Raw genomic sequence first — 16,705 nt, 5'->3', positions numbered from 1 at the left:
ATGATTGAGGCGTTGGATATTAATTTGCCTTCCTGAATTAGGTCCTTTGCCTGCGTCTTGTACTGATCAGGTAAATGTTGCAATAGGGTTTCTAGTCTGTCATAATGAGCCCTATCATACCTAGCAAGTAATGCTTGGGTGTTAGCTATGCACCAGTGATTGGCTGCTTGGGCAGCAACCCTCTTGCCAGAGGCATCTAGCAACTTAGATTCCTTATCCGGAAGTGGTGCATCACCGGAGGTTTGGGAATTGCCGCGTTTTCTAGCGTTAGACACTACTAGTGAGTCTAGGGGTAGCTGCCCTTTGATGTAAGATGGATCATCAGGGGAAGGTTTATATTTGTCAATCCTAGGATTGAGAATTCTAGCTCTCACTGGGTCTTTGAATATGTCTAGGGCATGTTTAATGACCCCTTTGAGCATTGACAGTATTTGGACAGATTTCTGAGACTGTTCAGAAGTGTCTAGGAGGAAATTCTCATCTGCAGGGTCTGAATACATGTGAACGCCATGGTAAGTAGCAGCTCTATTAACAAGCTGCCCGAATCCAATATTGTCATCTGGGGGAGATGGTTTTGTTGGATATGGCTGGGGATCTGGAAGGTCTGTCGGATCTATTGGTTTATTATAATCGTCCCAATCATCCTGTGATGTGTCCCTTATCATTGTCAGGGTCAGTGAAAGGATCATTGTTGCCTCTCCCTCCTCCTACATGGTCATCCACGTGTGGTGGTGGTGTATGTGGTGGAAGTGTTATAGGCTGGGGAGGTGAGAGAGGTATAGGAGGAAGAACAGGAGTAAGAAGAACAGGAGAAGGTCTTATAGGTGAAGTGGCACAATCTTTTTTCTTCAGAGGCACTACAGGAGTGTCTGTTCTGTCCAGCTTCCTCTTCTTGTGTGGCACAGCGTCCACACGTCCTGTTTTGGGGTCAATATGGAATTTTTTCTGTTTGGGATCGACAGGATCCGGTCGAAAACGTTCTTCCTCCTCGATAACCGCTTTTGTCGTCGACTTTCGGGTCTGGACGGGGTCGAGATTTGTGCTCCGAGCCTTAGGAGTTGTTTAGAGTCCTTTGGCTTGGCTATGGAGACTGAAATCTCTCGGTTCCGAGGGGTCTGTTTTCAGATCTGAAGGTTTTTCTTTCGTCAAAGTGGTTGGAGCTGATTTTTTTGTGTGAGTAGGTTGCTCTCTTGGCTTCGGTGCCGAAGGCGGTTTGGGGACGGGAATATGCGGTTTGCTCGGTCCCGAGCTACCGGAAGGCTTGTCCTTTATCTTCGGAGCAGAGCCCGAGGGCAGGGCTTCTGAAGTCTGTGTTCGGTCGCGACTGGGGCCAGCAGGCAAAGTCTTGACCAGGGCCTTCTTTTTTTTTGGGTGGAATGGTGGGGGGGGGGGGGTCGGTTGTACTCACGTCTTAGTCGTCTGCTTCGGACACGATTTCCGGATCTTCGGAATCTTCCTCTGGGACATCTGGGCCTTCATCGAAGATGTCCGCTGGTGCCGGAGCGGTTCTCTGCGCCATGATGTGTCATCGAGCCCGGCGATCATGGATGGTCTTTTTCGATCGAAAGGAGTCGCAGGCCTGGCAATTGCTTTCGTTGTGTTCTGGCGAGAGACACAGGTTACAGATACTGTGATGGTCACGGTATGGGAATTTCGCTCCACACTGGGGGCATTTTTTGAATGGAGTCCTTTCCATGAGCTGTAGGCCCGAACGGCATTGATAGGCCCAGCGGCCCACGACCGAAATCGAGTAGTTGAGATGCGCGTCAAAGATCACGCAATCAAAAACAATACCGGAGAGTTCTAGAGAGTTTGCGCGTCGAGAAAGTTTGAAAAACAAAGTTCTCGAACCGGAGCGCAAAAGTTACATCCGAACCCAATGACGCAAAAAACAATCTGAGGATGGAGTCGATGCCCATGCGCACTATCGTCCAAGGGAGAAGTCACCTATCTAGTGACTACAAAAGACTTCTTCCAAGACTACAACAAGGTGCAAGCATCCGAGCCCAACACCAGATGGCGATCTAATGCACAGTGTACGATCTGCAGCTCACATGCCTCAAACAATTTTAATCTCAGGGTATTTCTTGTTCATGTAAATTTTCATCAACGTGGAAGAAGAGATGCTAACATTTTACAAAATGCGAGCTGCTGTTCTTCTGCAATCGGTACAGTGAGTGCGAAGGATTATGTTACTTACCCTGTAAGTATCTGTTCTTGGCATGCAGTGCTGTAGATTCACATTCTTTGCATAAGTCCGCCATCTAGTGTTCTTCTCGGATGATTAAAAGTAGTTTTTGTCCCAATAAGTTTTCTTCGAGTCACAAGGCTGTGTAACTCCTTTTGGGAATACTGCGCATGGTCATCTACGCCATTTTCAGATTGTTTTGCCTTGGGTAGGTAAGAATGTAAGAATGCTGTGTAAGTAAGCATTGAGATGTCCAAGCGTTAGTATGAAATAAAGTGTATGAACTGCAACCTACACAAACATTTGGGGCGAAGGGATGGCACAGTAAATCTACAGCGCTACATGCCAAGAACAGATGCTTACAGGGTAAGTAACAATGCATTTAAGGAATGTGTGCTGTAGATACATATGCTTTGCATAGACTGTAAAGCAGTCCCTCTCCCTAGTTTGTGGTTAACCTGTGGGGGTTGTAGGTGCCTGAAAAAGAGCTTTAAATACAGCCTGATCCAACATTGGCTTGTTGGAGTGCAAATACATCCACACAATAATGTTTTGTGAAGGTGTGTGGCATACACCATTTTGTTGCTTTACAAATATCAGCAATAGGAATGTTCCGTAAAAATGCCATGGAAGCTCCAATGTTTCTAGTGGAGTGTGCTTTTGGTGGAACAGGTAAAAGTCGTTTAGCCTTTGCATAGCATGTCTGTTTGCATTGAACTATCCATCTTGAAATTGCTCTCCCTTAATGGGGTGGTGCAAAGGCATCAAACAATTGTTTAGTTTTTCTAAATGATTTAGTACTGTTGATGTAATACATCAATGCCATTTTTACATCTAAAGTGTGTAATGCCCTTTCTGCAACTATCTGGTTGTGTGAAAAACAGGCAATTCAATAGATTAATATGGAAATTGGAAACTACATTTGGTAGGAATTTAGGGTTAGTTCTAGCACTACCCTTTCCCTGTGTAGTTGAAAGAAAGGCTCTTCTAGGGTTAACGCCTGAATTTCACTGACTCTTCTAAGAGAAGTAATTGCGTTTAAAAAGGCAAGTTTCTATGAAAGATATTGCAATTGACAAGAATGTAATGGTTCAAAAGGAGGACCCAATAATCTTGTTAGGACAATGTTTAAGTTCCATGCTCGGGTAGGATGGAAATCTAGGAGGAATTATTTTACGTCCCTCCATAAAAGCTTTTAGAACAGGAATTTTAAACACTGATATGTGTTGTCTATTTTGGAGAAATGTGCAACAGCTGCAAGATGTAATCTTCTAGAAGTATATACTAATTCTGCCGTTTCTAGATGCAGTATGTGTAAAATAAGTGTTTGTACTTTTGCCTGAAGAGAATGAACGTTTGTGACAGAACATAAAGCGTTTCCATTTTGCTGCATAATATTGCCTTGTAGTAGGTTTAGGGGTCTCTTTAAGAATGTTCATACAGTCTTGAGGTAAATTTAAGTATCTAAATTCGAAGACGTCATGAGGCAAATTGCAATGCGAGAAGGTCTGGGATGAGGTGAAGCTTCTCGTGTGGGACTAGAGATAGTTCCACGAGTGTTGAGAAGCATGGTGGTCGAACCCATGTGGGAGCTATTGGAATCATGGTGAGAGATGTTTGTCTGAGTTTCCTGACCACTAACCAAAGTAGTGGGAGAGGTGGAAAAGGGTATGCAAATATCGCTGACCAGTTCATCCAGAGCATTGCTATGGCTGGATTGTGGTGATATTTGCTTGCGAAGTGTAGGCATTTCGTGTTTTCTTTTGTTGCAAACAGGTCTATCACTGGAAACCCCCACTTGTGAAAGTATGGATGAAGAACACTGGGGTGAATCTCCCATTCGTGGACTTGTGATTTGCTTAGAAAGTCCGCAATCTGGTTGCTTGTCCCGGGGGCATGTTCTGCTAACAGATGAATGTCCTGGTCTATTGCTAACTTCCATATTTTAGGAGCTAGTTGAGATAACGAGAGTGTATCTCCCCCTATTTCTGTAAATACATAGAAGTCATAATGTCTGTTCGAATAAGGACAACTTTGTGCCGTAGGTGAGTAAGGGAAGGCTTTGCTTGCTAGATGAACAGCTTGCAGCTCTAGGTGATTGATATGGTGATTCCTGTGTTCGGAATCCCATAGTCCCTGAATAGTAAGGTTGTAGAGATGTGCTCCCCATCCTGTTAGGGAAGCATTTGTTAAAGTTTTTGGGGAAACTGGTTTTGAAACGGCCGCCCCATGGATAGATTTTGTGGATTCCACCATTGCAGAGAGTAATATGTGTGGCTGTTTACCAACACTAGATCGTGAAGTTGGCCCAGTGACTGAGTCCATTGTTGAGACTCATATTTAGTCTGGCATGTGAAACTATGTAAATGCCATCATGCCCAGAAGTCTGAGAAATGTTTTGGCTGGAATGCAAGTTCCTGTTTGAAATTGTTGAATTAATATTAGTATGTTGTGTATACGGTCTCTGTTTGGGTATGCGAACGCTAGATTTGTGTTGAGCATGGCCCCATGAAATGCTTGAGTAGTAGCTGGCTATAGATGAGACTTTTGTAGGTTGATGGTGAACTTTAGTTGATCTAGTAAATCTAGGGACTTTTGAGTGTTTTGTTTGCAAAGTATGAATGTATTTCCTTTGATTAGTCTGTCATCTTGATAAGGGAAGACATGAATGTTAACTCTGCACACATGTGCTGCCACAACTGGTAAACATTTTGTGAATACTCTTGGTGCTGTAGTGATTCCAAAGGGAAGAACTTCGAACTAATAATGTTTTTCTTGAAATAGAAATATGAGGTATTTTCTGTGTGCAGGATGAATTGGTATATGGAAAAAGGCATCCTTTAGATCTAAGGCTGCCATGAAGTCTCTTTTTTTTTTTTTTTTTTTAGTAAAGAGATGATCTCTTGAAGAGTCACCATGTGGAAATGTTCTGATATTATGTAATGATTTAGTGGTCTGAGATCTATGGGATTCCCTCAGCGGCAGAAATATTACACCTCCGGCGCCCTCCGGATATAGACTGAGCATGAGGTGACAGAGGTCGAGTCCCTGTTCGAGTATGGACAGCTGAAAACGTATGCCCAAATGAGAGAAAGCTACGATTTCCCTCCGGGACAGTTTCTGTTCCATAGGCGATTGATAGATAGCGCCCAACAATGCTGGGATCTCACTGGGAGAGAACCACCGACACACCCGGTGCTGCACACAATTCTGCGAATGGGCACGGGGAGGCACTTAGTCACCTGGCATTACAAAGCGATACGGGAATTGCTTACAACCCCACTACAATCTCTGCGCTAGAAATGGGAGGACTAAATAGGACGGGTGCTCCACCGATTTTACCCCGATACACATTTCGCATGCCCCAGATGTCAAACACCCGAGGCGACTTTTAAACACATGTTTTGGGACTGTCCCACACTCCTACAGTATTGGAATAGGGTACATCAAACCCTAAGGGCGACGGTCAACCTCATGCATAATTCTATATGGGAGGCAAGCGCCCTGGGTGTCTTCCGCAGCGGAAGACAAAGTGCAATGCAGGTTTGCTTCCCTAGCTATGCTCTTAGCGAAACGCGGAATAGCCATGCATTGGAGGGCCCCGACGGGACCCCCAGAGGCAGTCTGGATGGGCGCTGTTAAAAAATGGGGAAATGCAAAAAGAACTATTGATGGACAGAATGCAGAACAATGTCATACATTCACCCCAGTACAGAGACCTGGGCCTAAATCCATCGTTTTTTTGCTCACCATGCCATTCCAGTTTGGACCCAGCCATATGCAAATCAGTCTTGTCCCTGAGCCCAATGGGAACAGTCCAGCCCGAACTGCCAGGCCAGCTCCTCCCTGGACTAGAAACAAGCATCCTAGGACCGGTTTCGGGGTTTAAAAAATGGGGGGCAGCCGAGGAAGATACAGTAAGAGACGAGGAGGTGAAAGGGATCCATAAGCATTCCATCTCCATGGAATGGGCTCAACTCCTGTTCCAATTTGCTCAAGAAACAGTGCTAGAGGACTCACCCGTGGCCTCACAGTCCCAATCCCCATCTCCACCCCTGTCCCCCGCGGCGCCAGCGAACACCAACACGTAACAGGCATACGGTCTGAAGGGCAGATGGTGTGCTAAGGCCCCATCGGAATACCACCCTGTGAGAAAGTGCCATCTTTCTTGCATGGTATGCCCCCACGTTTTGCTGAATTGCTGAATGTACTTTGACTGAGTGTGCCCTGGACTCCTGCCTATCAGGTGCCCAGGGCCTATGTTCCTTCCCTAAAAACCTCAAACCCAAATTGGCAAACCCTGGCCACATGTCAGCCCCTGGTAAATGGTACCCAGGGCCTTGGGACCAGGGAAGGCCTCTAAGGGCTGCAGCACTCATTGTGCCACCCTTAGAGGCCCTGTTCCCTAACACACACACACTGTCCTTGCAGGCTGAGTGTCTGGGTACAAGACAAAACAAAGACGACATGGCACACATCCCTGTGTGCCATGCCCACCACCTACACTGCCCTGGCATACATCAGCCACCCCTCTAGCTGGGTGCCCGATGCCAGTGGTGTGGGCACAGGAGCATGAGCCCTGTGCCCCTACAGTATCCAGGTCCATTCCTTGGCACTGTAAGTGCAGTGCTGCCATTCAAGAGTACATGGTGATGAGAGCTCGTCAAACACGAACTCCACAGCACCATAATGGCAACACTGAAGACTGAGAAGTTTGGTCTCAAACTTCTCAGCACATTAAACCCGCACTGATGCCAGTGTGGGATTTAATGTACCAAGCACCACAGAGGGCATCTTAGAGATGCCCCCTGAAACCTAACCTACAATCCACGTCCGGGAGGCTGCCTAGGCTGCCACACAGCAGACATGTTGCTGGACCCCTGGATAGGAGAGCCCCTGCTCTCCTGGGCCTGCAACAATGCACATCCTGGGCGAGGTGCTAAGTCTCCTCCCCCAGGATGGACGGGGGAAGCTTCAAAGGCATGCCGCCTCTGTGAGCTTCCCCAGGCCACTTGCAACCCCCACTCTGGCGGGAAGCCTGGCCGGAAACCCCAAATAAGGACAGGGGATGTGCCAGCCTGCGAACCCCACCCCTCAGGTGGGGGAGGCGAGGAGAAGCACATCTCCGGGCGCTCGCCATCTTGAAGATGGGAGGCCCTACCCAATCAGGACTAGGCTACTGCCCCCCTCCCACAGGAGAGTGGCAGAATAGAGGGTGTACCCACCCCAGGACAGGGACCCATTGGTCCCTGCCCTTTACCTACCTGTAACGCCCCTAAATTTAGTATTTAGGGGTACCCAGAACCTTCCTTGCCCAGATTCCAGATTCCAAAATACAAAGAAGAGCAAGAAGAAAGAAGACCTGCCGTGCAGCTGCTAAGAAGAGGAAGACACCAACTGCTTTGGCCCCAGCCCTACCGGCCTGTCGACCCTCGAACCTGCTCCTGCTACAACCCGGCACCTCTTGAGGCCAGCAACCTCACAAACCCCGGAGGACCTGGCTACCTTTTGGCTCGAAGCACCAGGGACTCCCATGAGCAGAGGCTCTGCTCAAAATCAGCTTCTAATCCCTGGCATCAGACCGGAACCGCGAACCCTGCACACTCTGCACCCACCAAACCTGGCCTGTGCCGGAGTGAACAAAGACCACGAGGACGACCCCCCGGCGACTGTGACCCCGAGTCCAGCACCCAGGACATCTCTCAACGCTCCTGACGCCGCCTGCGGCCTCAGAACCAGGTACCCCCCCCCCCCAACCAGGATCAACAGAGGGTATGATTTCCCGACACCAAAAGTCACCCCTGCACCCGACGGCCTGCGGCCCCCTGTGACCAACCCCTGGGTACCTACCTATCCTCCAACTACCCAACTTACCTCTGTAGGTGGTGGTGGCACCTGAAGAATCTTTGTCCCCGTTCTTGCAGCCTTTTTCCAACCAGGAGCTTTCCCATTGAAATCAATTGAGCACCCGAAGGCTCAAAAGCACCCTGCGCCCAGCCACCCGAGTGGCCCTGGCAGTGTAACCTCTACACCTATCTACTTCCCCATTTGCCCTGAGCAAGTGACCCGGAGCCCAGCTCCCACAGCCGCGTGGCCTGCTAGTCAGCAGCCACCAACCAAGGCCCCCTTGCCTCCCATATGATAACATTGGGCCTAACTCACTCTGCACCCAGCTGCCCCTGTGCCGCTGAGCGTGTAACAACTGTACCTACCTGACCCTGGGAGACCCCCGAGTCTGTGCCCAGAACCTTAACTCTGCCAGTCCAGTACTTACCCAAAAGCCGATAACTCAATTTTCTCCATAGGGTAACATTGACTGGTTTCTTCTGAAATTCCTTCTAAGTGTGGAGTTTCTAAAACTTAAAATATTAACCAAAAATCAGCTGAGTAACGAAAACGAAAATACTCACCTGCTATTAGGAGAGATCCCAGTGCTGGAGCTTGGTGTCCAGCACTGACCCTGAAAAATATTCACAACCGTACTTACCAGTAACCCAATTTTCTTCCATAGGAAATCACTGACTGTTTTTCTGTGAAATTTCTTCTAAGTGTCGATTTTTGCAAACTTCAAATATTCTTTAAAAATCGTACCAACTGTGAAAACGTAATTACTTACCTGTTTTAGATAGAGGTCCCAGTACTGAGTCTAGGAGCACAGTACTGGATTACAAAAGTAACGAGAACATACTTTACCTGCAACTTGAATTTTATTCCAGAGGGAATCATTGACTGTTTTTCTATGAAATTTCTTCTGTCAACTTTTAAAATAGCAAAATATTGCCTAAAAATCACAACAGTAACTAAGTCGACTTTTATCACTTGTTTCTAAGAACTGTCCCAGGACTGAATCTAGGATCCAGTCCTGGAGTTACAAAAGTAATTCTGAAAGTAATCTATTGCAAATAACTTAAATCTTCAATTGAGCTCAATGCATTATTGTGTTTAAAATTGTGTTGCCTATTGCAACAACCTGTAACCAGTATTTACAAAAGTCAATTGCCTATTGCAACAGTATTTACCTAGAGCATCTCATTCTGAGAAAGTATATTTTGATACCTATTGTATACTATTTTTATATAAACCATTGGCCTAGAGTTCAGTTATTGAGTGTGTGAGATCATTTGCTGACTGAGTGTGTACAACAAATGCTTTAAACTGTCCTCTGATACTGCCTTACTGCTCGACCAAGCTACCACTTTAGAGAGTAAGGTTATATCTAACTTTAACCTCTGCCAAACCTCTGGGGACTGTGGACTCCGTACCTATTTGGGAACAGTATATACAGAGCCACTTTTTCACACACCCTCATTGCCTGATAGGAGAGACAGCCTCCCCAGAGTTTCCCCCACTAGCCACTGACACCACGACTCAGTAACGAGCAAACCAGACTCAGCCACACACTAAGCAAATACCACGATACAATCTGCAAGTTCCCTGACCCTCCCCTTCCCCTCCCTGTTAGAGGTTATTAGTTTCCCCCCCGGCACCTAACTGGGCGACTTCGCTGAGTTGGACACAAATTCATGGACAATTCCAAAGATGGAGCACGGGGATAGAGTTGGGGACTGAATATCAACCCACATCCCACGGTAATCTACATAGGCAGACACCAGACAAACTACCACTGCCCATGATGGTTCAGCTGAACTGTACTCTCCGGTTCATCTTATTGTTTCTCATATTTGATGTAACATAAGATGGGGGATGGCTGTTTCGGGTCACAATTGAATCATTTAATGGTCTGCATGCACCTATCTTCATGTTTGTATAAAAATATGTAATTCTGTACCATGAAAAGTGAAACTCCCAATAAAGAAATTTAAACAAAAAAATAGTGGTCTGAGATCTAGAATGGGCTGGAGGGATCCATCTTTTTTGGGAATAAGGGAGTATAGTGAATATACCCGTCCCGTGAAATTGTGGTACAACTGATTCTATTGCTCTTTTCTGCAATAGATCTGTTATTTCTTGTTGCAGAAGGATTTGGTGTAGCATGGATAGTTTGCGTTTACGAGGAGGAACATTTGGAGCAGTTGTTATAAGCTCCAGACAATAACCATGTTGGATAATGTCTAAGACGCATTGGTCTGTTGCAATTGAATTCCAATTTGTGAGAAAGTGTTGAAGACGGCCCCCACCTGGTGTCTGGTGTTGTGGGGGAAAGGTGAAGGAGTTATTGTTTAGTATTGGTATTTGAGGACTGGGTACTGTTTCCTCTGCCTCTTCCTTCAACATTGTTACTTCTGTTTGAACTTCTGCAGAAGGTTCTTGTTGTCGAGGTTTTCCCGGAGTTTATATTGTGAACCAGAGGTATCTGTGGAAGCTGCCCTTGCCCCTTGTTTGAAATTGGGCCTACGAAAAGACCCTCTATATATAGGTGCTAGTTTGTAGAGCTCCCATTGATTTTTCTACCTCAGTGTCCTTTTTCATTTTCTTAAGGGCTGTGTCCACTTGAGGGCCAAAGAAATGTTTCTAATCAAATGGGATATTTATTATTGTTTGTTGTGCCTCAGGTTTGAAACCGGATACCTTTAACCATGCAGGTCTTCTTATTAGGACACTGGTATTGATACTTCTAGCAGCAAGGTTGGCTGCATCTAATGCACTTAATGGGATTGTTGGTGATAAGTTTGCCTTCATTGACAATCTCTTGACCTCTTTTTCTGTGCTCCTCTGGGAGGTGTTGGAGAAGCCAATCAATGTCATCCTAGTGAGCCCTCTTATATGTTGCTAGTAACGCTTGACTATTAGCTATGCGCCAATGATTAGCTGCTTGTGCCGCAACTCTTTTTAGAAGCATCCATCAGTTTAGAATCTTTTTCTGGTGGTGGTGCTTCTCCAGTTGTTTGGAAGTTATCTCTTTTACTAGCATTGGATACAACTAAAGAGTCAGGGGTTAATTCCCCTCTAATAAAAATGGGGTCTGATAGTGGTGGATTGTCTTTTTTTATCAAAGTGAGCAGTGTTTAAAAATGTCATCTGCATCAAGTGTCATACGCTTTAGAGGTGGTAAATATTGTGCCCCTCTTTGTGCAGTAGACAACGTCTCAAAGAGGAAACACTCCTCTATTGAGTCCTTATATAAAGGCACCTGATGAAAGGTGGCTGCTCTAGCTATGAGATCCTGATAAGCTGATGCATCATCAGATGTTGGACGGCTGGGGTATAAATGAGGATCAGTGTCAACATGAGGGTGAATATTATAATCCACCAAAGGATCCCCTGATTGGGTGTCATCTGGGATGTCCTGATCATCCCTCTACTGCTGACCGAGGAGACATGTTCCCTGACTCAGATAACTGTGGTCAGTGAGGTGGTCGAATGGGTGGTGGATGTGTTGATTGTGGTACAGGTGATATGGGAATGTTCAATGGACTAGTTGCAGAATCCTTTCTCCTCTTCTTTATGGGTTGAACAGCAATGTCCAAAGCCTCCTTATAACTCAACTGCTTCTTAGGAATAGGTTGTTTTGGTGGCTGTACCAGAATTTTCTTTGTTCCAGGCTGAATTTGAAGTGTTTTCTGTTTCTGAGAGAGCTTTTGATGGAATTGCTCGAGGATTGGCTCTGGAGGAGATTTCGGACTGAAAACAAAGCATTTCGGTGGCGGAAGATTTGTCTTTGATGGCGGAAGGTTAGATTCTGAAATAATAAGTACGAGGACGAGGCTTCCGAGTCATGTTTTGGTGCATGCCATGGCTTTTGTGCAGTGGCGGCCCGTGAACTGTTTTTTCGGTGGAAGCTGAGGATTTGATTTTCAGAGCAGAGTTAGAAGTACTCACGGTATGTTTCTGTGCTGACTCAAGAGTGGGAAAGTTTTCTTCTGACTGGAACCTGGAGGCATGTATGGAAAGAGATTCCTACTGAGCTGCTGAGGCCTCTTCTTCATTTTGTCAACCAAAGATGCCGGGGACATCGTCCATTTGCCTGTTCTGCATTTCTTGTCTAGCTCTTCGATCTCGTAGAGTCTTTTTAGACCGGAAAGACTTACAGGCCTTACATGTGTCTTCTCGATGTTCAGGTAAGGGACAAAAACTGCAAACGGAATGTTGGTCTGTATGAGGGTATTTGGAGAGGCACTTCGGACATAAACAGAACGGAGTGTGTTCCATTAGCAGGTCAATCTTGATCTTGTTGGAAATGGAGAAGCATTGCCTGACCGGGCGTGGCCTGTAGGCCAAGGAAACAAGTCGAAAACCCGCAACAAAAGTACATCCAAACTCATAGATGGGAAAAAAACTATCTGAAGATGGCGTTGATGACCAAGCGCAGTATTCCCAAAAGGAGTAGTCACACATCCTCGTGACTCGAACAAAACTTCTTGGGACAAAAACAACTTGCAATCATCCGAGCCCAACAATAGATGGCGGACTTATGCAAATCATGTGTATCTACAGCACACGAGCCTCTAACACTTACTTTTTAGCACCAAAGATTTCCAAATCAACACATTAGAATGGGAAGCTGAACTAAAGCAAGCAAAACCAGAATGAGTGTTAGAATTTGATCAGTAGGCAAGATCCTCAACTCTTACAGAAAAGTGGTTTTATAATCAGTGTGCAGCATGAGGCCATTCACAACTCTTACAACGGCAAGAAATACATTATGAGAATAATACTGTTGAACAAACCTTGTGGCTGGTTGTGATTTCGGTGGATTTTTCCCTGGGTTCTTTCTGTGCTGGCCGCTGACGGCTCTGTGACTCAGCGCGAGAAATATAATCTGCCACAGTTACTGAAAATAGAAAACATTCTGGTCAGAAAGATTTTTTTTACAAACCATCACTTTGCATCACGTAGGAGGACAACATATGTATGAGTGAAGTTTTCTAGCGAGGGAGCACTTATTATAAAGTGAAATCTGTGTCCAAAACACAGTTTTAATATAGGCAATCTGAAAACATTTTTAAACCAATTCAGACAGTAAAAACTGTATTCTGTAAGCTTTGAAGAACTAAAATAATGAACATATTAAATTTGAGAACATTTGTTTCATAACTTATTGCCCTACATTACAATGTATGCGATCTCTAATAGGACAAAACACAAAGTGTAGTAGGGAGGGAATTACATCTCTCACAGGTGTAGGTCATCTATGCCCAGTTCAGGCTTCTCAGAGATGTCGTACAGCCACGACAGGAAGACCAATCTTTTGGAAGAGGAAGCTTCACCTGAAATTTGTGGCATGCTTCATCATAGGCTACCTCTCCCCACTCTGATAGGATAGTACCACCAAGGCAGACTCGACCTCCAAAGAAGAAAAGGTAGAGGGAGTTATAAGAAACTATAACTGGACAAATGAGGAATCCTGATCACCTAAAAGAACTTAGGGACATCCAGGTTCAAGTGGACCAGGGTGGGAAGAGGTTAGTCTAGACTGCCACTGAGGGCAGCTGAAGGCCCAAGGCCTCATGGCTCTGCACACCACTATAGCAAAAGAGGCCACCTCCTCTGTAGCCACAGTAGGAGGGGAGACCAAGCCAGTGTCGGGTGGCGTGCATAACCAACTGGTATCCATCAGATCTTCATACCAGGTTTCCTTAGTATCAACCATTCAGTGGGGATTTTCTCAGGGCTGCCATACAACTCCCCATTTGCCCCCTGTACCAGGCCTGTCAAAGAAAAAAGGCTGAGGGCTCCAACCCAGAAGGCATGGTTTCATGATCAGGATCATGAGACGCCGGTCCTGCTGTGTCGGAGTTGAGGACGATGTGGGTGGCATCACCAATGGCAGGCGAGGGCACTGGTGCATCTCATTGGCGGTGCTGCTCCGTATCCAGCACCAGATCCAATGGGCCCATTTGGCGCCGAAGGTGGACCTGCCAGCGCGAATCCAGTAGGGGTCTCTCCATGGGGCCCGAAGGCACTCCAGAGGTGTCGGGCCACCCAATGAGGTGCATGGCCTCATAGAATTCTTAGTTGGGCAGTGGTCTCTCCGTCTCCGGAAAAATAGGGAAATCGCGGAGCTGAACCTGGTTGTGGCTCCACAAAGCCTCGAGACCTGGAGTGCCAACGATCCCTCATCTTATCCGAAGATTTGGACTGATGCAGAGAAGCCGAAGTTCTCTTTAACTTCCTAAGATTTCTTTTTCTTGGTTGACTTACCCAATGACTGACTACAATCGTCGGGTGTAACTCTGCGAGCGTTCCTGGGACCGTCACGCAACCTGGTTCTTGTTTATCGCAGGGTCGTCTGACCTCGGGCTGCAAAGAGCTTGAGGGAGTACTCTCTCAGTGCCTTTGGGTGCATGGTGCAGCCTTCGAGTCATGGTCTTTCGCAGGGCACCATACACGGAGGACGAGGGGGGAGGGGTCCAGCTGGTTTTTTGGGGGACATCCTGTCACACCAGGAGAAAGATTTTCTCAAAAAGTGTTTGACAAAGTACATAAAAAGTAAGTCAAAAAGTGATTGAGTGGTAGCTAATAATGATCTGTTTTTTCTTGCGTGGAAAGAACGGATGTCAGCTTGCCAGGTGGCGCCTATATACTCACTGCGTACATCACTTCCAGTACGGGCAAAGCCAACGCGGTGCTGAACGATACCACCTACTGGCATGCAGGGGTACTGCTCGAAAAATTCTCGACTCATTCTAACACCTGGAGATAATTCTAAGGTAAGGACTCTGCGGGTAGACGTCTCTATTAGATACTGTGCTTGGTAAGGCTGCATACCATGGGTCACATCTGTAGTATGCAAATTCAATTCTTGGACAGATTAAGTCATATCTTTTGTGAGGGAGGGAAAATGCTACTTACCAGTATGCATCTGTTCTTGGCATGTAGAGCTGCAGATCCACACACTTCGCATTAGATCGCCCTTTGGTTTTGGGCTCGGATGCTTGCACCTTGTTGTTGTCTTGGAAGAAGTCTTTGTAGTAACAAGATAGTTGACTCCTTCCTTGGACGATAGTGCGCATGGGCATCGACTCCATCCTCAGATTGTTTTTTTCCGCCATTGGGTTAGGATGCAATTTTTGCGCACTGGTTCGAAACTTTGTTTTCAAACTCTTTTCGACGCGCAAAACTTTCTCTAACTCTTTGAATTGACTTCGAACATCGAAATCTTTGACGCGCCTTTCATCGGTTCGATTCCAGTCATCGACGAGGGCCGCTGGGCCTATCAACGCCGTTAAGGCCTACGGCTCATGGAAAGGAAGCTGTTCCCACACAGTGACCATCATAAGGTCTGTAACCTGTGCCTTTTGCCAGAACACAAGTCCAGCTGCCAAGCCTGCGCCTCTTTTCGATCTAAAAAGACCATTCAATATCCTTTTTAGGTTATTAGCGTAAATACGCAGTTCAAAGTATGCAAAAACATGTGGTACCAGAATGATTTAGAATAAATCAGTATGACAAGCTGATGCACTTATTGTATCCGTGATAAGTTGAAAATAAAATAAAAAACAAATGGAGCACCTCCAGTGGCCTTCTATAGTTGTTGAGTGAGCTGGAAAAAAAGCTTTTTGATAACTTTAAGGGCAGTACGGCAAAGCTTTACCAAGCCGTTCAGCAGTTAGGAAAGCAAAAATGAAGCACATTTCTTTTTTTCAATTTGAAACTTGATGTAAGCAAATATTTTAATAGGATCAAAAAATATCAAGACTTTCCTTGGTGATTCACAAATTATAAATATTCACTTGAATCCAAATTTCAAACGTTATCTTTTTGTGTGCAATATAGTTTTATCAGTAAAAACCAAGGTCTGTGCGAATTTAGTGGCCATTTCAATAGAAAATGTGGGGTCTGTAAATGAAAGTGCGCTGCAACACTATGCTTTAGTTACATAAAAAAAAAATTGCCCGTCTCATGGCTATTAAAGCTAGGTGGGTGACGAAAGTTTGTCGTTCTAAAAAGTGGGTTGCAGTTCGGAAAAGTTTGGTAAGCACCGCTTTTAAAGTAATACAACTTTTAGGGACCCACCATAGTCCAGACAAGAAACAACAAGTGACTGAACAGGAAGTCGGAGAAAGGAGAAGGGTCTTGATGTTGTACAGTTGAGCCGCAAGGCATACTTGCTTCTGAGAGGGACATTTAAAATGAAAGATAATACCCCCAATACAGGTAGAAGGGGTAGATACTGAAGGAAAGGAAATAGAAGAAGTAAAGAAATAAAAGAAAGAAGGAGGAAAGGTTAAGAAGATGAAAAGATGAGAATTTCAATTAGATGGGCTTAAACAAAGGAAATGGGAAATAGTGCAAGAGTTAATAGCAGAGAAACCAGCACAGACAGGCACGAATAGAGCCAGTAAACATTGAAAATGAAAAATAGATCAAAGTGTTATAGATCGAAGTGTTATCTCCATGAAAATGGACATGAATAACAAATGAAACCACACAGATGAAAGAGGGATGAAGTAAAGGTATAAAGCACAGGACCAAGTATCAATTGCTGCAATACACCGAACTTTGAGTGGCAGTAAGACGCACCATTTCAAGACACTGAAAGACTCCTCTCCCTGCAGCAACCTTGAAGTTTGTAGCTGTGGACTGTGCACGCCTGCACAAAGTTACTGAACATAC

At 45.6% G+C, this 16,705-nt stretch overlaps 1 protein-coding gene across 2 annotated transcripts in view; it reads right to left on the bottom strand.

Moving 5' to 3' along the window:
* FXR2 (FMR1 autosomal homolog 2) overlaps positions 1–16,705 on the bottom strand; it is a 431,332-nt gene that overhangs the window by 51,192 nt on the left and 363,435 nt on the right. For both annotated transcript variants that reach the window (XM_085638170.1, XM_085638169.1), the window contains exon 16: positions 12,817–12,920. In XM_085638170.1, the coding sequence (XP_085494296.1) occupies positions 12,817–12,920 (104 nt within the window). The remainder of the gene's footprint in view (positions 1–12,816; positions 12,921–16,705) is intronic.

The sequence above is a fragment of the Triturus cristatus genome, chromosome 12, assembly GCF_964204655.1.
Source record: "Triturus cristatus chromosome 12, aTriCri1.1, whole genome shotgun sequence".
NCBI lineage: Eukaryota > Metazoa > Chordata > Amphibia > Caudata > Salamandridae > Triturus > Triturus cristatus.
This window is presented reverse-complemented; position numbering and strand designations above follow the sequence as displayed.